This window comes from Heteronotia binoei, chromosome 14 (genome assembly GCF_032191835.1).
Source record: "Heteronotia binoei isolate CCM8104 ecotype False Entrance Well chromosome 14, APGP_CSIRO_Hbin_v1, whole genome shotgun sequence".
In the NCBI taxonomy this organism is placed as follows: domain Eukaryota; kingdom Metazoa; phylum Chordata; class Lepidosauria; order Squamata; family Gekkonidae; genus Heteronotia; species Heteronotia binoei.
Window position 1 is genome coordinate 27,387,539 of NC_083236.1, and position 27,211 is coordinate 27,414,749.

Below are 27,211 nucleotides of genomic sequence, written 5' to 3' on the forward strand. Positions count from 1 at the left end.
AGAGATCATTATATAAATAGTTTACACTTTAACAAGCAGATTCTCAGCATTATTGTAAGGTACAGTTGTTATAAACTGTACAGCTGAGATAAAAGTTAAGATTAAAAGTGAGAATTTCACAAAAATGATTATTTTTTCATTTAAAACAATTTATTAATAACATATGGTAACAATATCTAATTATATCATTACTATCCCTAACACATGATATTTTTCTAATCCCCCCTCTCTCCTTTACTAGACTTCCACCGATGTTATATACTTAAGTTCACTTATAAAGGTACCCTTAACCCATCAAGGTTCAATTTCTCCCTTTTCTTAAATTCATTGTTAAAAAGTTGCCCAATGTCCTTTCAAATTCCACTCTTTTTCTATATATCCTCTAAATTTCTTCCATTCCCTTTTAAACACTTCCAAATCATAGTCTCTTAAAGTTCTTGTTAATTTATCCATCTCACTCCATGATAAAACTTTCACAATTCAATCCCATTTCTCTGATATTTTTTCTTGTTTCCATAACTGCGCATATAATGTCCTAGCAGCTGAGAGCAAATACCAAATTAGAGTTCTATCTTCTTTTGGAAATTTTTCCATTTGTAATCCCAACAGAAAAGTCTCTGCTACTTTCTTAAAATCATATCCCAAAAATTGAGATTTCTTGTTGTATCATCTGCCAAAACTTTTTCGCTTTTCCACAAGTCCACCACATATGGTAAAAAGAACTTTCATGTTTCTTACATTTCCAACATCTATCCGACATCTTTTTACTCATCTTTGCCAGTTTTTTCAGAGTCATATACCACCTATACATCATCTTGAAACAGTTCTTTTTAATATTCTGACATGTTGATATTTTCATCGAGTTCTTCCAAAGATATTCCCATGTATCCATTTGTATTTCCTTGTTTACATTAATTGCCATTTAATCATTTGAGGTTTTACTTCTTCTTCTTCTGTAGACCATTTCAACAATAATTTATATATTTTCGATATTAATTTTTCATTATCTCCAAGCAGAACCTTTTCCAATTCCGTTTGCTCACGTCTAATTCCAGCAGATCTAATATAATTTTCCATCAAGCTTTTTATTTGTTGCATTTGAAACCAGTCATACTTGTTATTTAACTCTTCTGCAGATTTTAATTCAACTTTATCACCTTGAATCTTTAGCAGCTGGTTATATGACATCCTTCTGTCTTCATCAGATTCAGCTGTTATTTTTATTACTTCTGCTGGCACTATCCATAGCGGCTTTCTTTCATCACCATATTTCTTATATTTTATCCATGTATTTAGTAAGTTATTTCTGATATAATGGTGAGAAAAAAGACCATCCATCTTATTTTTCCCATAGTACATATAAGCATGCCAGCCGAATTTGTTCCCATGAGCTTCTAACAATGAAAGTTTTTTATTTAACAACATCATGCAATCCTTTATCCATGTCAAACAAACTGCATCATGGTACAGTCTTAAATCTGGAAGTTGAAAACTTTCCCTCTCCTTAGCATCTGTTAAAATTTTCATCTTAATCCTTGGTTTCTTCCCAGCCCATACAAATTCAGAAATCTTCCTTTGCCATTTGTTAAATTGTTTGCTATCTTTTACAATCGGAATAGTTTGGAACAAATACATTATTCTTGGCAGAATGTTCATCTTAATTGCAGCAATCCTACCCAACAAGGACAAATTGAGTCTATTCCATTTCATCATATCTTTATCCATCTTACACCATAACTTTTCATAATTGTTTTTATACAAATCGATATTCTTCATAGTTATTTCTAGACCTAAATATTTAACTTTAGAAGTAACTTCGCATCCCATCAAACTCTGCAATTCTTTCTGTCTATTTAGTTGCATATTTTTACATAAAAATCTTGACTTCTCTTTATTTATATATAGTCCTGCCATTTCTCTGTATTCTTTTATCTTAGCTATCAACAAAGGTACCACTTGTATCGGATTCTCAGTTATGAACACAATATCATCTGCAAATGCTTTATATTTATAAGAAAATCCTCTAGTTTTCAATCCTATCTCTTTGTTGTCTTGTATTTGCATTAACAGAATTTCAAGGGTCATTATAAACAACAATAGTGAGAGCGGACATCCTTGTCTTGTACCTTTGCTCACCTTCATTTCTTTTGCAAGGTCTGCATTTATACATAATTTTGCGTATTGATCCGTATATATTGCTTTCGTCATTCTTATAAAATATTCTCCCAGATTTATTTTTTCCATTACTGCAAACATAAAGTCCCAGTTCAAATTGTCAATGGCTTTTTCTGCATCTACAAAAAATAATGCCGCCTCTTTTTCTGGATGCTTCTCATAATATTCTACAATATTTACAACAGTTCTTACATTATCTCTTATTTGCATTTTAGGGAGAAATCCCGCTTGATCTTCCTTTATAAAATTGATCAAATATTGCTTAAGTCGTTCTGCCAAGATTCTTGTATATATCTTATAATCATTGTTTAGTAATGAAATTGGTCTATAGTTCTTTACATTTGTGACATCTCTATCTTCCTTGGGAATCAACGAAATTACAGCTTCTTTCCAAGTATTTGGAATTTCCCCTTTTATTCTTATCATATTCATCAATTTTTGCAATTTTGGTACTATCTCATCTTTAAGAATTGTATAAAATTTAGTTGTATATCCATCCGGCCCGGGAGCCTTACCTACTTTCATTACATTTATTGCTGCTTCAATTTCAATTTTTTCTATTGGGTCATTCAAAATCTTTTTCATATACTCGGTCAGGGGTGCTATTTTAATATTTCGTAAATACTCTTCCATTTTTTCTTTTTTGATTTTCACACCTTTAAATAAATTTGCATAATATTTAAAAAATTCTCTTTTAATTCCTTCTTGATCCACTATCTCTTTTCCGTTTGCCACAGTTTTGTTGATAATTTTGTTTTCTTTCTTTTTCTTCAGTTGCCAAGCTAAATACTTCCCAGGTTTATTCGCACCTTCAAACGATTTCTGTTGCAAACTTTTTAAGTTCCATTCTAGTTCTTTATTCAACAAATGTCTTACTTGGGATTGTAATATTGTAATTTCCCTTATTAATTTCTTTTTCCCTGGTCTTTTTCTTAGTTCTCCTTCTTTTTTCTTTATTTCATGTTGTATGTCTAACATCTGTTTTTCTTTAGCCCTCTTATCTTTATTATTCAATGTAATTAATAGTCCTCTCATTACTGCTTTATAAGTATCCCAAATCGTCTGGAATTCTATATCATCAGTGTCATTTATTTGAAAGAACGCTGTAGTTTCCTTTTCTAGAAAAGTCACAATATCTTTATCTTGTAGCAAGTCCTCATTTATTCTCCATCTTCTTGTTTTCTTTTGCAATTTTGTAATCCAACATATTGGGTTATGATCTGCACAAACCTTTGGTAGAATCTCCACTTTTCTAGTTATGAGGCCCAAGCTTTTAGAGCCCCATAACATATCTATTCTGGAAAAAGTATTATGTCTTGCTGAAAAGAAAGTATAGTCTCTCACTTCAGGATTAAATTTTCTCCAAATATCTTCCAAGCTTTCTTGTTTAACCAACTCAAAAAATGATTTTGGCAGTCTTCCTTCTTTATTATTCCTCTTTTGGCCAGATCTATCTATATTATTTTGTATTGTTCCATTAAAATCACCCATCATCAGGATCTGGTCACAGAACACTTCATCCAACTGTTGATTAATGTCTTTAAAAAAAATCTTTTGCTCCATTGGGTGCATATAATCCTAATAACAACATTTTCTTTGCATCCATCATCACTTCCACTGCTATATATCTTCCATCTTTATCTTTAAATATCAGTTTTGGTTCTAATTGTTCTTTGATGTAAAAGACCACACCCCTTTTCTTTTGATCCGCCAATGAAAAAAATTCCAACCCCAATTGTTTATTCCACAAAAATTTGTACTCCTTTTGTTGTATATGTTTCTGTAAACAAATTATATTACATTTTTGCTTTTTAATCCAATGAAATGTTGCTTTTCGTTTTTGTGGTGAATTAAGTCCATTTATATTCCAAGATAGTAACTTGTACTCCATTATGATGCAGAATCTTTATTCTCTTCAAAAAAACTGTACATCTCTTGCTCATTCCTTATTGTAATCCTTCTTCCACGTTGTTCAAAGCCCAAACCCTCGGGTAGTATCCATCTGTATCTCGTTCCCTTTGCATGCAGCTTCTCTGTTAATCTCTTGTATTTCTTCCTGTCGTTTAGCACTTGTCTTGGCAGCTCTTTCATTATTTTGATTCTACTCCCTTCCACTGTCAGAGCTTTTTGGAAACTTTTATTTAGAATTTTCCCTGCCACATCCTTTGACCTTAGTCTTATAACTATATCTCTTGATAGGCCTTTGTCTTTTGCATATGATGAATTAACTCTATAGACACTGTCCAACATGTTTCTGAATTTTTTCAGGATCTTCCTCTAAATAGTCAGCAATTGTTTTCACCATATAATCCATTAAGTTAATTCCCTCCCCTTCAAGTATTCCTCTCAGACGCACTTGAGTTTCCATTAATCTGCAGTCATGAATTGTTACCTTCTCTTGAAGTTTTAATAAGGTGGAAGCATGTACATCAACTTTCTCTTCAACCTCCTTGACCCTGTTTTTAACCATACCCAGTTCATCTTTAAAATCTTCAACTTCTTTTTTAAGGTCTCCAATATCCTTCTTAAGCTCTTTTTTGCTAGCTGTTATCATCTTCTCCACACCCTTCAAAATCCTGGCTTCCATGGTATCAAACTGGCTTTGCATTTTGTCCAAAGAATGAGATCTTGCATGAGTTAATCTTCCTTCTGACATAAAAAAACCCCCAAAACTCAAAAGGCTCCAATTCTAAATCCAGCACTAAGTTCAGTAGCTTAGAACTTGTTGTTTAAAATAAGACTAATTTCGTCCTTCTCCTACCTTCCTGGGCTGAGATATTGATTTTTAACAGTTTTTGTCAATTTTCCCTCTTTCAAAATGGCAATTGTAATTTCTCTATGGTTAAAAATACCTAGCAAAGACCTTCTTCTTGCTCCTCTCACCTTCAGCTTTTACTTCCTGGTTCACTAAACCCAGATCACGTTCTCCAACTATCGCGGTCTTTAGAATACTTGTTATGTTGATTGCCAGTACACCTTCAGCTTTTACTTCCTGGTTCACTGAGCCCAGCTCTCGTTCTCCAAATATCGCAGTCTTTTAATACATGTTATGTTGATTGCAAGTACAGAGCCATAACACAGAAGCCTATGTCATTGACCACAGGTATTCAAAACAATTTTCTTCTTTCCCAAATTCTATCAATGCCTTTAATTTAACAGAGTCCAAGTTTCAAAATTTCTTCCCCTCCCCTCGTTTTCTTTCTTATTCGAGCTTTCCCACCTTCCACTGTTATTTAGATTAGCTTAGAAACGTCCCGGTGCAAGAGATGATGATCAAAGTACCTTAGCGGCTATGCTTCTTAAACTTTGGTCTTCTTAGTCTTTCAGATGTTTATCAGTCCCAAAAGAGAGTGAGATCCAGACAGGCTTAAGCCAATTGAATGGCTCTTAATCCTTTGTAGATGCTGAACGACGCTCCTTTTCCACGCCGGATCTTCAAAGCTTCAGAGAAATTCCCTTTGGAATCAATCATCAGCTGAGATCAATGGCTCAAAGTATTTTGCACGTAATCTTGGGCAAATCTCTGAGAAATGCAGGCAGGGAGTCCGTTAAGGCTCCATACTACCCTGAACAAAGGATTAAGTTTCCCCCTTATTCAGGAGATGACAGCTCTGTTGGAAACTCACACCGGAAGCCTCTCTCACAAAAATGATTATTGACAGGTTGGCTGTCTCCAGCCTGGGGAATCTAGCTCTGCCTGTCAAAACAAGAGGTCTCACAGGCCCATGTCTGGGAAAGTGATTTCTTCCAAGGAGCTTCGGAACACGGCTTTTAAAAAACCAAACAAACTAGAGCTTTTCAGTTTATATTATTCAGTTTATATTATTATATTATATTTATATTATTTTATATTTATATTATATTTATAATATAATATATTATATTATATTTATATTATATAGTTTATATTATTCAGTTTATATTATATTGGGGGTGGGGGGGGTGGGCTCCCTCTGGGTATCCTACCCCCCCAGGGAAAGTGTATGCACAATACATAGCCTCTCCTCTCCCGGTGTAGTGAATGCCGCGTGGTCACTGTCTGGCTATGCCTGGCAGATGGTCACTGCAATGGCCTCTCCTGCATTACTGCATCCGTAGCAACACCTTCTCGCTGGTCCCTCCCGTTTTTCACAGAGTTTGCTACGTCATGGTGCGACCGAATTGTCCGGCGGTATAACCGGATGGGCAGGCTGGGCCCACCAACCTTGCCAGCCTAAGAGAAGGAAAACTCTAACATCAAACCCGGGCAGATAGAGCTCGTTAATGTAACACCTACCACGTGGAGGATTCGCTGCCGGCGTCCCGGCTTACTGGCCATGGCAGATGACCCCCAGGTGAAAGGGTGGAGCCAGTACCGCGCACACTGGGCTTTACCTAAAAAATTCCTCTGCGCAGGCCTGAAGGGCATATCCACATACACAACCCACAACGCATCAAGTCCTGCAGCGATGGGCAAGGGGCAAAACGGCAGGTGGAAGGTGCCACTGGAAGCCGCAGTCCCGATCCTGCATGTAGGCGGTTCAGGGTATTGGTCGCCTGATGCTAACCCGGAGACGAAAGCATTTTTCGGCAGCACCCTGAACGACCAAGCAGCCTTATCTAGGGACAGCACTGCTTGCTCCACACGGAGAGGGGCCTAGAAAAGGTGGCCTAAACAAAGCTCGTCTCCTCCACCCCAGTTGGCTAGCCGCGGTCAACGGGCATCCTTACTTGCAGTCAAAAAATAACAACAAAGAAAAGGCATGCACCTGCCTCACAAAGTGTGCAAAGACTAAAGCTTGCGTGTTGGAACATCAGAACCATGCTTGACACAGTAGACAGTGGTCGCCCTGAACGACGCTCTGCTCTAGTTGCCCACGAACTTCTCAGGTTGAATATCGACATAGCAGCTCTCAGTTTCCCTGAGGAAGGTAGTCTTCAAGAACACGGTGCTGGCTATACTCTCTACTGGTCAGGTAAGTCAAAGGCTGAGAGCCGCCTTTCTGGCGTTGGCTTCATGGTCAGGAACTCCATTGCCTCCAAACTTGAAAACCTGCCAACAGGTCACTCAGATCGCATCATGTCCATGCGCCTCCCACTTCAAAACAAGCAGCATGCAACACTCTTCAGTGTGTATGCCCCAACCCCTCAAGCAGATCCTGCAGAAAAGAACAAGTTCTATGCTGATCTACACAACCTCGTACGGAAGACCCCTACAGAGGACAAGGTGATCATCCTTGGCGACTTCAATGCCAGAGTAGGTAAAGACTCGGAAGCCTGGAAAGGAGTACCTGGCAAACACGGCATTGGCAACTGCAATGACAATGGGCGCCTCCTGCTAGAATTTTGCATGGAGCACCAGCTCACCATCACCAACACTATCTTCCAGCAGAAGAACAGTCTGAAGACAACCTGGATGCACCCACGGTCCAAGCACTGGCACCTTATTGACTACATTCTGGTGCGTCAGAGAGACCTTCGAGATGTCTTACACACCCGAGTAATGCCCAGTGCAGAATGTCATACAGATCATCGTCTTGTACGCTGTAATCTCCGTCTTCACTTTAAACCCACACCCAGGAGAGGAGGTATCCCTCGGAGGAAGTTTCAGGTTGGCAGTCTCCAGTCAGTCGAAGTTAAAGCTGCCTTCCAGGCAAAACTCCAGTCAAGAATTGAGGACCCCAGTTGCCCCACAGACCCTTCTCCAGAAGCACTCTGGGAACACCTAAAAACTACCGTCCTGCAGATCTCTGAAGAAATCCTCGAGTTCTCCACAAGGAAGAACAAGGACTGGTTTGATGAGAACAATCAAGAGATCCAAGATTTACTGGCGAAGAAGAGATCTGCCTACCAAGCACATCTTGCTCAGCCCTCCTGTCCTGGGAAAAAAGCAACCTTTCGCGCTGTATGTAGCAACCTCCAGCGGAAGCTTCGAGACATTCAGAACGAGTGGTGGACCAAGCTTGCTGAGAGAACCCAGCTGTGTGCAGACACTGGTGATTTAAGAGGGTTCTACGAAGCCATGAAGGCAGTATATGGTCCTTCATATCAGACTCAGAGTCCCTTGCGTAGTGCAGACGGCCAAGTGCTCCTCACAGACAAGGCATCCATATTGAACCGGTGGTCGGAGTATTTTCAGGTTCTCTTCAGTGCCAACCGCGTAGTTCAAGATTCAGCAATTCACCTCACCCCACTTCAACCAGTGAAAACAGAGTTGGATGAGATCCCCACTCTAGAAGAGACTGTTAAAGCCATCAAGCAACTGAAAAGTGGCAAGGCAGCGGGAGTTGATGGAATTCCACCAGAGATCTGGAAGCATGGGGGCACAGTACTACATAGCTCACTTCACAAAGTACTTGTCACCTGCTGGGAACAAGGCAAATTACCACAGGACTTTCGCGATGCAATCATCATCACCCTATACAAGAACAAAGGGGAAAAGTCAGACTGCTCCAACTACCGGGGGATAACCCTGCTCTCCATCGCAGGCAAAATCCTTGCCAGAATACTCCTGAACAGACTGGTGCCCGCCATTGCAGAAGAACTCCTCCCAGAGAGCCAGTGCGGCTTCAGAGCTAACAGGAGCACCACCGACATGGTATTTGTTCTCAGGCAGCTCCAAGAGAAATGCAGGGAACAGAACAAGGCTCTGTATGCGACTTTTGTCGACCTTACCAAAGCTTTCGATACCGTTAGCAGGAAAGGCCTGTGGCAAATCTTGGAACATTTGCCCAAGGTTCCCCCAAGGTTCCTCAGCATGATCATCCAGCTACATGAAGACCAGCGAGGCCAAGTCAGACACTGCAACGACCTCTCGGAGACCTTCCCAATAGGCACAGGTGTAAAGCAAGGCCGCGTTCTCGCGCCAACTCTCTTTATGATCTTCTTTAGCATGATGCTTCAAAGAGCCGCAGTAGATCTAGATGATGACGATAGTGTCTGCATCCGCTATCACACCGATGGCAGCCTGTTCAACCTGAGGCGACTAAAGGCCCACTCCAAGACAATGGAAAAACTCATCCGAGAGCTACTGTTTGCTGATGATGCTGCACTCGTCTCCCACTTGGTATCAGCTCTGCAGCATATGACGTCCTGCTTTGCAGAGGCTGCCAAGCTATTCGGCCTAGAAGTTAGTCTGAAGAAGACAGAAGTTCTCCACCAGCCTGCACCCCAGGAAGATTATCACCCTCCCTGCATCACTGTGGGTGAATCAGTTCTGAAAACAGTCCAGCAGTTCTCATCTCTTCAGATGCTAAGATCGACAAGGAGATTGACAACAGGCTGGCAAAGGCAAACCGTGCCTTTGGCCGACTGCACAAAAGAGTGTGGAGCAACAAGCATCTGAAAAAAGGCACAAAGATCAATGTTTACAAAGCGGTTGTGATGGCAACCCTCATCTACGGCTCCAAATCGTGGGTTTTATACCGTCATCACCTGCGACTCCTTGAGCGCTTTCATCAGCGCTGCCTTCGCACCATCCTCAACATCCACTGGAGTGACTTTGTGACCAACACTGAAGTTCTCAAGCGGGCGGAGGTTACCAGCATTGAGGCACTGCTGTTGAAGACGCAGCTGCGCTGGGCAGGGCATATTTCTAGGATGGAAAACCACCGCCTTCCCAAGATTGCCCTGTATGGCGAACTCTCCACCGGCCATCGAAATAGAGGGGCACCAAAGAAGAGGTACAAGGACTCCTTGAAGAAATCCCTTGGCACCTGTCGCATCAACCATCACCCGTGGTCTGACCTAGCCTCAGATCGCAAAGCATGGAGGCACACCATCCACCAGGCTGTCTCTTCTTTTGAGAACGCACGCATAGCTGGTCTTGAGGACAAAAGGAGATTGAGGAAGAATCGCACTGCTACAGCACCAACCCTAAATCAGAGTTTCCCTGCAGCCACTGTGGCCGGACCTGCCTGTCCCGCATTGGTCTTGTCAGCCACCAGCGAGCCTGCAGCAGACGTGGACTATTGCACCCTTCTTAAATCTTCGTTCGCGAAGCCAAGCCGAGAGAGAGATTCAGTTTATATTATTGCTATAAAACAAACAGTATTTTGGCATCCAAGGTGTTCTAAAAGGTCAGGTCCAGAGGTCATTGGTCTTACAGAGGCTGGAAAGTGCATCAGCGGAAGGTTACAGAAAAAGGGTCATGTTGTTTTATAATATATTCTGTGTATAAACAGTTCAACGGGTGCCACTAACACATGGTATTAGACTCCCATCGGCAAAAATCTTAATAGACCTGATAAGGTTAGGACAAGATAAATAAACAGAAAGAACTTTGTCACGGGGGGGGGGGGGGCGGGTAGGATCTCATGACATGATCAATCTGCAGTATATTTTCTGAGCCCTTTCTGATCAGCTATATTAAGGAGGGTGAAGACATGTCTTTAAACCTACAGTCTAAAGGTACAAGCAGGACGCAGCAGCAAAATTCAGCATCATGGCATCCCAGCTCAATGATTATCAAGATGAGAAATTTTGGTGGGGGGCTGTGTGGATGTAGAACAACCATCTGATAGACATTTAACAAGTACTTTGTTCTGGTTTCAGATACCTCAATGATGATTTGTGTATGGAATCGCAGGAGTTAGAATCAGTATGATTGAATTGAATCAATATGCTATTAATGACATAGGTAAATAAAAATTTTACAAGACAAATAAGTTGTAAAGATGTAAAGTTTTCTTAATTAATTTGATCTGGGTTTTTTTGGCAGAGGTTATTTCAGATGAGGAAGATCAGACAGCACAACAGCACCCCCAGGCAGTTACTGTGTTTAAGGAGCCTGGTAAGAATATTAATTAATCAGCTCTATGTTATTTTAATGGTTGGTTTTTAGAAATGCCTTGTTTGCCAAACAGATCTCAAGCTCTGTGTGTGTGTACATACACACACATATATTGGGCACGGTGTGACACAGAGTGTTGGCCTGATCCTACACGGCTTCTCTTATGTTCTTAGGTTCAATATTTAGAATCTCTGTCATAAAGTCTATTTCAACTGTTTCAGGTATTTTCTATAGTTGGGGCTTTCAACTTTTCCCACTGTTTGGCAAAACTATTCCAGCATCAGTTACCATATGTTTTATCAACTGGTTACAATTCTTGTTGGGTTTTTTTTGTGGGGCAGAGTAGTCTTTCTTGAAGTTGAACAACTCTTTCCCCCCCTGTAAAACATAGACTGGATTAGGAGACCACAGTAAATGCATATATATATATATATATATACACACACTTTTCCCTGTAAAACATAGCTTTCCCCCCAAAGCACCACTTTTGTACATGCACAAATGCCCTACATTAGGGATGCCAAGCTCCAGGTGGAGATCTCCATTCCCAATGGAGGCTGTTGTCCTCAGCTCCCATAGATGTTTTTTCCCACAGGCATTCATTTGTGGGTGGATCAGGAGGTCAGGAGCCCCATCAGGACAGTTGCCTCAGTTCCCATAGAAAACGTCTTGCATTCATTTGTGGGTGTGGAGGCAGGACACCTGTCACTTTGGAATGCGGCTTGATGATGATAGGTAGGTCCTATATCTTCTGACAGGCAGTTCTTCACTTCTGAAGCTGCCTGAATTCAGCTTCTTTGAACGGCTTCCCCTATTAAATGTAATGGCTCACTTAATGATTCATGCAGAATCATTAAAGAAGACGCTTTCTCAGAAACTTCATAGTGGATAGGCATGGCTTAGTTGCATGCATCTTTTGGGCTATACCAGAAACAAGGTTTTGGGCTGGTCAAAGTAAACCATGGAGACATTTCATGTTCGGAGCATTTTGGTGACTGGTTCTGATCGGGGAGTTGGGCTGGGGCTGGTCACTCGGTTCCTGGAGAAACGGGATCCACCAGAGTGGATTTTTGCCACTAGCCTGGATCTCGAAGGGTTTCATGGGAAGGTAAGATTGGTCCAGCTAGACACTCTGGGGAAAGGTGAGATGTGGGGAGTTGTGAGAGAGAAGGTACCAGTCAGTGTTAGACCAGTAACAAGCATTTAGTTTACACAGAACTTTTTTTCAAAGTAATTCTTAAAAATCATTAATATATTTAGAGTGATAACCCTGCGAAGTTGAACTCAGTATAAAATGTGAGTTGAAATAATAGCGTCCAAGGCCAGAAGCCAAAGAATGGCAAGCCAGTTCTGTATTCTTGTGGGGACAGGACAATTTTGGCCTTTTTTTTCTCAGTCAGGAAGATGTTTTTACAATGGAGGTGAATTTCAAAAGTGCATTATGAAAGGGATAGCAAGAGAGTGGAGACAACTCTGCTTAAAAAAAGATTTATTTGAGATAAAGTAGTTATTTGAATCCTGGTGTAAATTATCTGAATTGAAAATTATCTGCTGCGTTCTGCCATCATGGATATAGCACTTTATAATGTTTTATTGTAATAGTTGTTTTAATGATTTGATTGTTTTAGTTGATGCCAGTTGGCCTTGTAAACTGCCCTGAACCTGCGCAGGCAGTGAGGGCAGGATATTAAATAAATAAATAAATGACTACTCTCCCCCTCCCCCCCCCCCGCTCCTAGGCGGGTGACTGATGGGGAAAGTAAGGGGAGGAACAGAATGGGTTGGTAGTATCAGCAGCATTGGGGTGGGGGGCTCCCCAAAGCAGTGGCCAAGAACAGTGGTCCAAGCTCTCTCGGCTTGGCTTCGCGAACGAAGATTTAAGAAGGGTGCAATAGTCCACGTTTGCTGCAGGCTCGCTGGTGGCTGACAAGACCAATGCGGGACAGGCAGGTCCGGCCACAGTGGCTGCAGGGAAAAGTCTGATTTAGGGTTGGTGCTGTAGCAGTGCGATTCTTCCTCAATCTCCTTTTGTCCTCAAGACCAGCTATGCGTGTGTTCTCAAAGGAAGAGACAGCCTGGTGGATGGTGTGCCTCCATGCTTTGCGATCTGAGGCTAGGTCAGACCACTGGTGATGGTTGATGCGACAGGTGCCAAGGGATTTCTTCAAGGAGTCCTTGTACCTCTTCTTTGGTGCCCCTCTATTTCGATGGCCGGTGGAGAGTTCGCCATACAGGGCAATCTTGGGAAGCTAGAAGTGGGAGAAACAGATGCTTTTGGAGGTGAATCATTGGGTAAGAAAGGAAAAAAACAATCACTCCAGAATTTTTAAAAGGGGGAGATGAGAACACTTAGTACTAATCCGCATGAAGTTGTTGGAGTGAACACACAGAAGAACACATTTCACAAGCAAAAATGTCTTGGTCTGCTCCATGATCCATAGTACAAAAAAAAAAAAGTTATTGGTCTGGATGTGTCAGTTATAAAGGAAGTTTTGCCCACCGCTGGAACGTGATCTGTTTTTCTCTTTTCAATGTTTTTTTTTAAGGAGCACCCAAGCACTAATGTTTTTTTATTTCTTTCCAGAAGTTAAGGAGACTGGCGTTGAGTCACCCAAACCTTGTTGTGCTACAGCTGGGTATGTGTTTGTTCAAGCTCAATAATACTTTGTGGTGCAGCTAGATTTAAAAATAAATTATCTTCAGTGCTACTGTTTCATGGTTAGCGCCACTGCAGGGGGCGATACAACATGCCCCTTCAATATTATTTAGTGAGACCACTGGAGGCGTTGACAGCCAGCTGGTGCTCACTTCACAGTTGCAAAACTACCACAAATTGCCTGCAAGATGAGCATGCTCACCTTTCTGAAATGGCGTGTATTTCATGAAGTAGACAGGTAACAATTTATTCACCAGGATATCAGTTACCTACCAGAACATTCCCTTCTTGCACATAAATTTAATTTTGTTGATTGGAAGCGTTGATGCCCTGCTTTTCAAAAATGATTTCTGTTCAAATTAGGTAACAAAAATGGAAAACAACCCTCTGATAACATGCAAAACCAACCAAGTGAAATGATGACTAATTAGAACAAACATCATTTCAAGGGGGTGAAATGGGAGAGGTCTTACAAAGGAGCAGGTTCTAGCACCTGAAGGTTTAGGTCACAGTGTGTTTTCTAGTTATGAAGGCAGTATTTGCCAAGCTTTCTCCACGAGGGACCATGTTTAAGCTCATGTTGTTTTCAGGGCCCACCTGAAAAGCAATTCCAGTGCTGTTCCTCCTCCGCATGGTGAAATGCAAGAAGGGCACATCAGCTGACACCAGACAAGTTTATATTTTATGATTCACCTTTAATAGTCATAAATAGACTGCATCACTGAGCAGCAGGCTGCAATTCATGGGCATCTCACACAATATCAGAGGCAAATCCAAATTTACCACTGAGTCCCCTATGACTTCATTCTGTTCTGCTTCTTTCTCCTCCCTCCTGGCTTTGTAAATAGGGTTGTCAGGTCCAATTCAAGAAATATCTGGAGACTTTGGGGGTGGAGCCCAGAAGACTTTGGGGATGGAGCCAGAAGCAAGGTTGCGACAAGCGCAATTGGACTCCAAAGGGAGTTCTGGCCATCGCATTTAAAAGAACTGCACACCTTTTAGGAGCCAGTTTGGTGTAGTGGTTAAGTGTACGAACTGGGTTTGATTCCCCACTTCTCCACTTACAGCTGCTGGAATGGCCTTGGGTTAGCCATAGCTATGGCAGGAGTTGTCCTTGAAAGGGCAGCTGCTGTGAGAGCCCTCTCCAGCCCAACCCACCTCACAGGGTGTCTGTTGTGGGGGGAGAAGATATAGGAGATTGTAAGCCGCTCTGAGTCTCTGATTCAGAGAGAAGGGCAGAGTATAAACCTGCAGTCTTAAATGCCTTCCTTCCATAGGAAATAATGAATGATAGGGGCACCTTCTTTTGGGGCTCATAGAATTGGACCCCTTGGTTCAATCCTTTTGAAACTTTGGGAGTATTTTGGGGAGAGGCACTGGATGCTATACTGAAAATTTGGTGCCTCTACCTAAAATAAAAAATAGTCCCCAGAGCCCCAGATATCCGTGGACCAATTTTCCATTATACATATGGTAATTGGTCTCCATAGGGAATAATGGAGTGCCCAGTAGACATTTCCCTCCCCCCCACTTTCTGATGACCCTGAAGTGGGGGAAGGGCATCCAAACCAGGGGATCCCCTGCCCCCACCTGAGGTTGGCAATCCTATTTGTAATCCATCTGCAATAAAGTTATGACCCATCTTTGAGCCCCAACTCAAGAACCATCACTTTAAGGGGCAACAATTTTTTTTCACCTTTAAAATGTGCCTTGAGAGGTTAATAGGATAAAGGATAGCTCTCCTTGGTGGAGAGTATTCAGAATACCAGCCATAGCTTAATATGGGGGAGGGGGGGTAGGCTGATTGGAGATTCACTAGAAACCTCTTTCTGTAGGGGGCAGCTGAACCTTACAAACCTAACAGAAAAAGAGCCCTCCACCATCCCCCATGCACTGGGTCTGTCATCCTGGAAAGGGACATGTTTCTTAAGTCATACTGTTTTAATCTGTCCTTAGAGGCCACATAATCAAGAACAAAATCCATGTAATACCTTTAATTGGGATCAAACAAATTGTGCAAGCTTTTGAGCTCATAAAAATTCTTCATCAGGCTGGATGTTACAAAATTTCAAAAAAGAGAATGGTGGGAAGCAGACTTTTCAGCCCATGATGTTAAGGTTATCCATTAAGCATCTTGCCTTGTTTAAATACCCATCCCTGTATTGATAAACCTTTATCTTTTTAATGTTCTCTGCCTGGTCATCATGCCTGTGTTTCTGTTGGGGTTTACAGATACTTTAGCAGAGTTGTGTCGAGAGAACCACAAAGATAAACAAGCCAGGCAGACGTTTTAGCTTAAGAATAAAGTAGTTTACTTTTACTATGAGGAAAGGGTAGACTGGGGTTACAAGAAAACAAAAGAAGGATTCATTATCCTATCTAGTCTCTAGGCTACATCTCGACTCTCTCGAGTCCAAAAACTAACTGCATGGAGATCTGAGGGCTTTACACAAAGGGCAATAAAAACTGACCAAATGGTTTCCCCCAGACCACATCCCAAATATATGGATTAGCCAATTAGGGCTTTGCTTCAATGGTCACTATACATATCGACACCCAGCCTGAGCGGGAAGTACGTGCAAACATTCTCATTGGCTCTATCTCTCACTGGCTAAGCATCAGCATGCATATATATTCATTTAATTAACTCATGACAACAGGAAGTGAAATTGCAATAGAAACCCAACAGTTTCTCTGCTAAAAGGGGCATTTTTGGTTGGGCTTGGGAGGGTATTCTGGGCCTTCCCAAGGGACCATAAATCCAGAGTGGTGGCAGCATCAGGTGGCACCCCCATCTGGGTCATGACAACACGCATGCACTAAAATGTGCTTTCAGCTTCCTTTGCTTTCTAGAAGACAATTCACAAGGTGTGGAGTAAATGCCACAAATGAATTACATGTGCCAGAGTACTCCATTTCCTTTCAAGCACTTCAGCTTCACCGGAATTAATGAGTCACAGCTATTCTGCAAAAGGTACAATCAGAAAAGCAGAAGCCGTTGAACTAAGCCTCAAATTACAAGACTTAAGTAACCAGTCTGTTACTATTCAGTTGATTAACACAAGAAAAAACAGGGGTGGTGGCGGTCTGTGGAAAACTATGACCCACAATAGAGGAACAGTTGGTGAAGATAATGGAACTTGCAGAGATGGCTAAACTTACTTCTTTGATTAGAGGACAGACATTAACTACATTTATTGTTAACTGGAACCCCCTTATAGACTTTTTACATGAAAGGGTGGGCGGGAGATAAAATGATAATTTGTAGATTTGATTATCAAGGGGGGAGGATTAGAAAATAGAAAAAGAGAGCTTTTTCCTTTGTAATTATAGAGTAAGTTTGTAAAGCGTCTTATATTTTTTGTGGAGAAAATCAGGAGTCACTTATTTATATTCTTTATAGCCTGAGCTTCCTTCCTGCTCCTGGAAAGTCTACCCACTCCCACCCCCCGCCAGTTGCTAAGAGGGACTTGGCAACCCTAGTACCTGACCACTGTGTGTGACAGGGTGCTGGACTAGATTGACCACTGATCTGATCCAGCAGGATTCTTCTGATGTTCTTATGCCTCTCTGCTTATCTTAGGTAGATTTTCACACACCACCAGCAGTACTCTTTGGTTGACCCCACATGACATCTGGAATCAGGACAGTGGCTTCCACATCTGCCAAAGACATTTTGCTGATCCAGGATTCCTTGCAAAGTTGCTGAAGATTCCTGAGCCAGACTCTGGAAGTGAGGAGCTGTGTGCCGTGCAGGAGTTTGTATTTCCAGACTCCTCTGTGGCACACATCTTAGGTATCTGAAGTGACCAGTGACTCACAAAAGCTCATATCCTGACACAAATTTTGTTAACCTTTAAGTTACTACTGGATTCTTGCTCTTTTCTGCTGCTGCAGAGAGACGTACACAGCTAACCACCTTATCTATCTTGGTTTATATGTGGCTTCTTTAGTACCACTAGCAGTAGAGCTGCTCATCTTAAAGGACTGCTTACTTGTGCAGTGCCGGAAGACTACCTGATTGCTTTCTCTTTTTTCCAAGTAGATATCCGGGATCTAAAGAGCATAGAGGCTGCTGTGCAAAAGGTAGAAGAACACGTGAAAGGGAATGGGCTGACTCTGCTCATAAACAATGCTGGCATTTTGGTTAAATTCACCTTCTTGGCCAGTGAGACAGCAGAGAACATGGCGCGCCTGTACAACACAAACACCATTGGGACTTTGCAAGTCAGCCAGGTGAGAAGCCTTACAAGCCTTACAAACTGACAGCATAAAGTGGGAGTGGGGTAAAGTTGCCAGCCTCCAGGCAGTGGCTGGTGATCTCGTGCTACTAAAACAGATCTCCAGGCGACAGAGATCAGTTCCCCTGGAGAAAATGGCTGCTGTGAAAGGTAGACTCTATGGCATTATACCCCACTGAGGTCCCTCCACTCTCCAAACCCTGCCCTTCTCAGGCTCCACCCCCAAATCTCCAGGTATTTCCCAATCCAGAGCTGGCAACCTCAGGGTGGAAGGGAGTCCATACTGGTGCAGGATTCAGCAGCACAATCAATAGCACTGCAACCATAGGGTGAGATGGGGTGGCTGTAGGACTTGTGCCCCTCATGCTGTTCTGGCTGAGCAGCTGCCTCAGACATTTGTTTGTTTATTATTGGAATGGTTTAATCACTTTTCTGTCTTGTATTCTTTCATTTCAATTTTTTAAATTAAATTTCATTGAGACCCAGGTTTAAATCCCCAATGGTGCCATGGAAGCTTGCTGGGTAACCTTGGGTCAGTCACACACTTTCAGCCTAACCAACCTCATAGGGATGATGTGAGGATAAAATGGGGAAGAAGGGAGGATGAAAGCTGCTTTGGGTGGCCTTTTAAATGAAGTAAACAAATAAATAGAAAAGCAGGTTTAAAATGCTCTAAATAAAATTTAAAAAATAAATGTCTTAGTGTAACCTGTTCCCGGATTGGAGCAGCAGCAGCCTGATACAGTGCACCCCCATCCTGCAGTGACTATTTCCTACCACTGGGGGTGCTGTGGCTGCAGTCCTGGTTGCCTCAGAGAGCAGCAGCAGCCAGGCTCCAAGGACGGATTTAGACAGGTTACACAAACTGGCCATCTATCTAAGATCCCACCCTCAGGTCAGCCTAGCCAAAAATACCATTGGTAGCAGGAGGGACCCACCAGCAGTCATTTACCAAAATAATAAGACTTGCTATTGCACTACTGAAATGTTGTAAGGGCAAGAGAAGAGAGGGAAGAGAAGACTTTGATATACTATTAAAAAGGTAAAGATGCAAGCACAGAGTTGTTTCTGACCCATGGGGTGACATCACATCATGACATTTTCTTAACAGACATTTACGGGGTGGTTTGCCATTGCCTTCCCCAGTCATCTATGCTTTCCCCCCAGCAAGCTGGGTACTCATTTTACCGGCGTCAGAAGGATAGAAGGCTGAATCAACCTTGAGCCGGCTACCTGAACCCAGCTTCTGCCGGGATAAAACTCAGTTCATGAGCAGTACTGCAGCTTACCACTCTGCTATTAAAAATGGGCATACTTTTTTTAAATAGGAAGAAGTAAGTGTGAGCCTTCCCACAAAACTCAGGCATGGACGGACATAAAGGGGTAGACTCAGAGACCAACAATGCAGCACTAAGTAGCGTTGCATCCTCCTAAGTCTGCTGAGGATTGCATCACTGAGTCTCAGAATGGGACCTCAGTCCACAGGCCTCCACCACTACCTCCAGCCATTTTGTAGCAAGACCTGAGAAGCCTTGCACTCCTGATTCACATCATATATAGTGTGGTCATTCTATAATATATTGCCAGAACAGGGTTCATTTTACTTATTTATTTATTTACAAAATTTCTCTCTTGCCTTTCTGCTCTTATAAGGTTCTTCAACACAGCTAAAAATTTAAAATATGCATGCTAAAATCATTTTAAAACCATTAAAATGTGGTTTAAATTGTTTGAAAATCCCACATCATTAAAACAATTAGAATGCATACAAAAGATAAAAACAGCAAATTAAAATATTGGTTAGGGAGGAGTGATCATTGAAGGAATATCAAACAAAACAAAAAATCCTTCACCACTGGCAGAAGACAGAAACAGAAGGGAGCAGAATAATCTCCTTGGGGAGAGTTCCAGAACTTTGGTGCCAAAACTGAGAAGGCCCTGTCACGGCTGCTACCTACCTAATCTCAAAAGGTGGGGACACCCAATGAAGAGGCTTCAGCCTTGTCCCCTGCACTGTTTTTGCATCCCCCAAACTACCCCACAAAACCACTATTGCTGTAGAGTTGCCAACCTCAGGGTGGCACTTGAATTTCTCCTGGAATTAGAACTGATCTCCTCCTGGCTACAGAGATAAATTCCCCTGGACAAAATGGCAGCTTCAGAGGGCAGACTTTACAGAATCACATCCTTGCTAGAGTCTCTCCCATCTGCAGCCCTCCTCCCCCTCATTTCACTCCCAAACCACTAGGAATTTCCCAACCCGGCATTGCCACCCCAATTGGTGCTGTTATAGAAATTCCACGTAGTCACATAAGTTATGTGATTGTCACATGAGAGCCAAGTTATGTGACTGTCGCATGAGAGCCAACCATGAACATGATTGGAGGATATGAAAACAGCAGAGGGGGGTAAGGCTGAAGCCACTTATCTCCATGCATAACCATCACAAACAGAAAAGGGCCATCATGCATTCGCGACACACAAGTCTCCCCTTGCAAGTTTGGGCAAAGGCCCTCATATCATCCACCAACAAATACATGAGCTTTGTAATGTGCAGCAAGGGCCTAGTTAGTTTCCCAGGATTTGCAGACTGGCTGCCAGTCAAGGAGAATATGGCTGTCTAACAGACACTGGGTGGAATTCTCTCGAGGCATTCCTGCCCTTGCTGAAGACTGCTGCCCTGAGAAGCCCCAAAGAAGGCCTGAGCTGCAGTAAAGCTGCAATTGTCAACATCTCCAGTGACTTCGGCTCCATTGAGAAAGTGGCTGGGTGGAATCTCTCGCAAGTTGTCTCCTATCGTTGTAGCAAGGTATGCAGATCTGTGCCATACAGGGCAGGGCCCTTTTATTAAGATTTCATTAAGACTTTGTTAATGTGCCAAATAATAGTTTGCATCAGTTTAATTTATGAATTAATAAGCTAATTTGTGTAATAAGTGGTTTTTGTATGGGATATTGGTTGGAGCACTGTTTAATGCATGCAAAAGAACATCCAGGACTCTGTGTTTGTATTTTATTTCTTTACAGTATTTATTAACAGTACTGTCCACAATATTTTTCAAGTGCTTTATTATTCACCATTTATAATAAATGAGAAAAGCATCATAAACCGAAATCAAATTCAATAATGGCCATTACTGAAATCAATAAAAGCAGAAAAGGTGAAATGGGAAAGAAGAATAAGAGAAGTGGTAATCTTGGATTGAAGTTGTGACCTAAAAGCAAAGGTGACTGGTGCCCTGCCCCCATGCCATGTAGTGGGTGTCCTGTTTTACACCCTTTGTCCTAGAACTCTTTTCCTCTCCTAGGAGGAAATGATATATCACCATATAATTTTTCTAGGAAGTGAGGTGACCCAATTAAGAGTCTTTATGGCCTGACCCATAGGAATGGGATTCAAGGTAAATCTGTGACATTTTCTGGCACTTCTCCAAAGAGGGCATTCTCAGGATTGGTCTAGGGCAGTGGTCCCCAACCTTTTTGGCACCAGGATTCAGTTTTGTGGAAGACAATTTTTCCACGGACCAGGGGTGGGTGGGTGATGGTTTCGGGATGATACAATTGTGCACTTTATTTCTATTATTACATTGTAATATATAATGAAATTATTATACAATTCACAGCCTGGTTACTAATAGGCCATGGACCAATACTGGTCTGCGGCCTGGGGATTGGGGACCCCTGGTCTAGGGGACCATATGAACCCTGTAAGAACTCACACTGCACTACCCTCAGCCAACTGGTGCAGGTTTCAGTCCTGTGAAGGCATTGGATTCAACCCTTTGACATAGGATGGTACAGAGTGACATTACACAGTTCCCCAAGATGAGTAAGGTGGTCATGTGACCTGCCCCAAGGCACACCCTGCTACTCCCTATCCAATTATTATAGGTTTCCAATCAGTGCTGTTGTTTTGAATCTTGTAGCATGGACAGATAAGTTTAGAGGAGAGACTATGGCTCAGTGGATGAGCCTCTGCTTTTCACACAGAAGGTCTCAAGTTCTGTCTCCAGCATCTCTGGTTAAAAAGGACCAGGTAGCAGGTGAAAGACCTCAGTCTGAGACTGAGACCCTGGAGATTGGCTGCTGGACTGAGTAGACAATACTGATGCTGATGGACCAATGGTCTGCTTCAGTATAAGGCAGGTTCATGTGTTATATAACACCTATCCTCAGTTTTGATCCAAGAGCTTATGATCACTCTAAGAACTTGCCCCGATATGCTGAGAGTATGACTTAGGGCTCCTATGTTTTTGTTCAATTCTCTTGATATTTTAAGAATAGGAGGCAGAATACAGGCTAGTGGAAAGTCATGGAGAAAGGATCTGTGGTTTGCCATCGATCACAGATTGAGCATGAGTTAGCAGTGTGATGCAGCTGCAAAACAGGCTAATACAATTTTTGGCTGCATTAACAGAAGTGTGGCATTCTAGTCACAAAAAATAATAGTTCCACTCCATGCTAGTCAGATCGCATCTGTTTCCAGTTCTAAATGCCACAATTTATAGACAAAATGGAATTGCACTGAAGGGGTTAACAAAGAGGATTGAGGGAGTCAAGAAAACAAGTCCTACAGGGAAAGGTTGAAGGCACTGGGCATGTTTAGCCTGGAGAAGGGAAGACTAAGGGGAGACTTGGTGATGCTGAAGGGTATCACAAAGAGGGTGAAGGCTGGAACTCACCACCAGCACCCCTGCCTCCCCCTCCCACCCATGTGCACTGCTTACACAAAGTGTGCGGCCATGGCTCAGTGGTAGAATACCAGTGCTATGTACAGAATGGCCCAGGCTCTGTCCTTCTCATTTCAAGAAGTGACTTGGGATATCTGCATGACTGAACTGACATTGTCAACTAGTGTTTGATCTTGAAACCTCAGACACCTTTCCCAGTCTTGCCCCCTGCCAGTCCAAGCTTAGGACTCCTTCTGAGGTCCTCCCAGACTTTATCACATGCGCATAATTGCTGTATGAACTTGAGACAGTTAGGTGTGAAGACACTGCCTTTTTCTTGCTTTTATAATGGCATGAGCTTGGGGGTACTCACTAGTTTCAAGACCTCTGGCCAGAACGTGTTCATCCCCCTCACATGATGCATTTATGTCCTCCTGTTCTGACTCGTCCTCAGACAGCTCTGAACATGCTCACCAGATGCCAGTCCTTGGAGTACAAACAGTTTGGGGTTCTTTGCCTTTCCATCCACCCTGGCTGGGTGAAAACCTCCATGGGAACTCTGCTGGTAAGTGACTGTGTTGGGGGAGGGAGAAATCAGGGTACTTGGGCAAGTCTTCTCCAAGCAATGGATCTGGTCTATAGGATCCCCTTGCTCTAAAGCGGTAGCAGATGGTAGTTCTCAGGGGCAAGGAGATCTGTGCCTATGGTGAACACAGAAGATGCCAGAGGCTGGGCAAAACAGCTCCTCCAGTCCTCCAAAATTCTTCACCAAAACTCACCCTGCAAGCTGCATGCACACCTGAGATCACATACACGCACCTGTGTTTACCACCTGTAAGTGGCCATCAAACCCTTACCTCCAGCATAAAGTGCCTGGATCCACACCAAGGTAAGCTCTGATGGGCTTTTGTGAACCTATCTACATTCACTGTTAATTGACAATAAAAAATGAGAATAAGATCCATAATGATCCCAAAAGAGTCTCTCTTAAAAATTTAAATGTTCCGTTTCTGGTTGTTATGACTGTAATTCTCCTTGAAAACAAATACTATATTTAGAATATACTTCATATCATAGGTAAACTCTTAAGTTAAAAGTCTCCTGAGATAAGATGATCCTTACATGCCCCCTAGAGGCTAGAAGGGATGATGTGTCTCCCTAAGCACATGAGATCATATGAAAATATCAAGCTACGTTGCGTTGAGTCAGGCAATTTGCTCTATCACATCAGTCATGTTATTTTGACTGGCGGCAGCTCTGCAGTGTCTCAGGCAGAGAAGGGTCTTCTCTCCACCTGCGGTTGTGTAAGTGGGAGATGGCAGAGGCTGAAGCTTCTAGATGAATAAGAACATAAGAAGAGGCCTGCTGGATCACACCCATGGTCCATCTAGTCCAGCATCCTGTCTCACACAGCATACCAACCAGTTACTTGGGAGAACAACAGATTGAGGCCTTCCCCTGATGTTGCCTCCTAGCACGGGTATTCTGAGGTTGAATACTTCTGAATGTGGCAGTTCCATTAGTCACCTGGCTGGTAGCCACTGATAGGCCTAACTTCTGCAAATCAATCTAATCATCCTTTTTTTTTAATAATAGATTTTATTTTTTTTATCTAATCCAATACAAAGGGAGCATAGGGAAAATAGATAATAAAAATATAAATCTAACATACAAGAATCCAATTTAGAACATTGGATGCATATAACATACAGTTTACAAAAACAATACATAATATGCTAGGTATTAAGAATTAAGAAACAGCCAACAATTCATTCTATTAGGCAAAAAGGAAATATTGCCAAAGAATTCCAAAACTGGAGCCCAAAGTAAATCATAATCTATAGCTAAATCAGCATCATTTTTGAAAGGGTTATCCATTGTCTTTCCCATTACATACTGGTCCCATAACTTATCATACCACATTTCAATCGTGGGGGTATGTGGCAGTTTCCAATTTTTAGCAATCGTCATGTGATCTATTGCCAACATTGTCGAGATTAAAGATTTCTGATCTTCAGTTGTCAATTTATTAGGTCATATATCAAATGAAGTTTAAAATCTACTGGAATAGTAAGCTTTATTTGTGCTACCACTTTATTCCAAAATTTAACACTGTTGGACATTCCCACCACATATGATACGGGGAGCCTTTAGTTCAATCTAATCATCCTTTAACATTATCTGTGTCTGAGGTCATCACTACACCCTCTGGCGGCAAATTCCACATTTTAATTACTTGTAGAGTACATAATTATTTTCTTTTTTTCTGTCCTGATTCTACTGCCCATCAGCTTCATTGAAGGCCCTTGAGTTCTGGTATTTTGGGAGACAAAGAGAAAATTCTCTCTATTTGCTCTGTCTACCCTGTGCATAATTTTATGAATCCTCTATCATATATCCCCTCAGTTGACTCTTTTCTCAGACTCTTCAGCCTTTCCTCATAAGAAAGGTACTCCAACCACGTAAGGACCTTGGTTGCAGGGGGGTGGGGTGCCATTCTATAGCACCTTACCTTCACTTACATTGAATTTCGTTTGTCACATTGTTGCCCTCTCACCCAATTTGTGGAGATCCTCCTGGAGTTCTTCATCATCAACCTTAGTTTTTACCATCCGAAATAATTTTGTGTGATCTGCAAACTTGGCCAATACACCGCTTAACCCCAATTCCAAACCATTTAGGAACAAATTAAACAGCACTGGCTCCAATGGGAGAGCCAGTCTGGTGTAGTGGTTAAGTGTGTGGACTCTTATCTGAGAGAATTTGGTTTGATTCCCCACTCCTCCACTTGCAGCTGCTGGAATGGCTTTGGGTCAGCCATAACTCTCTCGCAGAGCTGTCCTTGAAAGGGCAGCTTCTAAGAGAGCTCTCTCAGCCCCACCTACCTCACAGGGTGTCTGCTGTGGGGGAGGAAGGTAAAGGAGATTGTAAGCTGCTCTGAGATTCAGAGTGTAGGGTGGGGTATAAATTCAATATCTTCTATCTTCTTCAATACTGATCTTTCTGAGATCCCAGTGCTTACTTCCCTCCATTGAGACAATGGCCCATTTATTCCAAGTTTTGGCTTCCTTTTGTTTAATCAATACTTTATCCATGGCTGGTAAATTTACTCAGGTGTCTTTAGTGAGGAAGGCCAAGTATAATATCTACTGCATCAGCATTATATAAATGTTTGTTCACTTTCTCAAAGAACTCTTTACTGTTGAAAGGCCAAGTATAATATCTGGCACTGGTATTCAAAGGCTGACCACCTAGATATGCAAGTTCTTTGATCTCCATGAAACTGATGGACTGATTGATTTATCACTATGTTTCTGATTCTTGTAATTCTACTTTGTGTCAAGGTTTAGGCCTTTGTGTCAGGAGAAACTTAACAGCTCTGGCTTTATTTTGGGCTCTCTCAGATTTTAACAGTGACAGACAGAGACACAGAACTTTGCTTCAAGAGCAATATACTTTCAAGGCAATCCCAAGGATTATTTCCTGGGAGTAAGCCCTATGAAATAGACTTGAGTAAGACTCTGAGTAGACTTGTTTAGGATTGCTCTCTGGGGGGGAAATCTTGGATCAGTGGGCATCAGACAAAATATAGCATTTCTAACTGATCTCCCTCACTATTTTCCTCACTAGGTTCCAACTACTGTGAAGGATAGCACCACAGGGATTGTTAAAGTGCTTTCTGCTGTCACTGAAAGAGACTCAGGATCTTTCCTTGATTGGGAAGGGAACACTGTTCCTTGGTGAACAACCAGGTCACGTGATGAAAACAAATCTGCTGTTCCATCAACCATAAACAGACAATAAACAGTCTGCTCTCAAGCTTCTTTGTGGCCCAGTATTTTGAATATGTCTGACATGTGGTACACACCTGGTCACTCGATATCGTCCACTGAATCCGTTTCTGTTGGTGAAAGTGTTGCAAGCTTTTGATTTACACACAGCTGCTTGGAAGAAACAGGGAATGCACAGTGCATGCTTCCTTCCAGTTTCCCTTCCTGAAACCAATGGGGATGAATGCAGTCATCATGTGGATCATTTCCAGGAACTGGAAGAGAAAGCTTATCCCTTCTTGCTCTTTTTCCAATCCCTGTGTGTTTTGCTGCTGATACAGAGCTTGCACCCATAAGAAGCATGACTCATGAGTCAAGAGCTTGGGTGGCGCTGTTTGCTTGCACAGGGAACAACTGGCAAGGGAGGGAAGGATTCTGCCTCCTGCTTGTGCAGGCAGATTTCCCAAGTTTGCAAGGGATGTTCCCTGCAGAGGGTTATTAAGCAGTGTTTGAGGTCATCCTCCTGGCTCTAGAGACCTTCTGCTTGTGGAGGAAACTGACTGATATCTGCCTTCAGCAGCTGTTAGATGTATGAATCCCCCTTTCCCCCCAGCTCCCCCCTGCCCATCTTCTGAAATGGCCTTCTTAGCTAGTATGCATGTTGTGATTATTTCTGCCTGCTTAAAATTTTTATAAAGTGCCTGAGGCTTTTGGACACCACATACAAAAAAGGAAGTTCCAGCTGTGCAGCTCCCTGGCTAGAAAAGAGAAAATACAAACAGAAAGGAGAAAAAGTATGGAAGAGATAAACGCCAGCTTCAATAAAGTGAGGTTAAAAAACACAGGATCTACCAATTCAAAAAAAATAAAAGGGAAGAGAACAGAACATGGAAAGAAAGAAAGAAAGAAAGAAAGAAAGAAAGAAAGAAA

At 42.2% G+C, this 27,211-nt stretch overlaps 1 protein-coding gene across 1 annotated transcript; it reads left to right on the top strand.

The window, feature by feature from the left end:
• The first annotated feature begins 11,869 nt into the window (after positions 1-11,869).
• Positions 11,870-26,330, top strand: LOC132582490 (C-signal-like). Its single transcript, XM_060254081.1, has 6 exons — positions 11,870-12,053; positions 13,530-13,581; positions 17,647-17,837; positions 20,493-20,651; positions 22,966-23,076; positions 26,142-26,330. The coding sequence occupies exons 1-6, from the start codon at positions 11,907-11,909 to the stop codon at positions 26,253-26,255; spliced, it is 774 nt and encodes a 257-aa protein (XP_060110064.1). The 5' UTR covers positions 11,870-11,906; the 3' UTR covers positions 26,256-26,330.
• Positions 26,331-27,211: the final 881 nt, after the last annotated feature.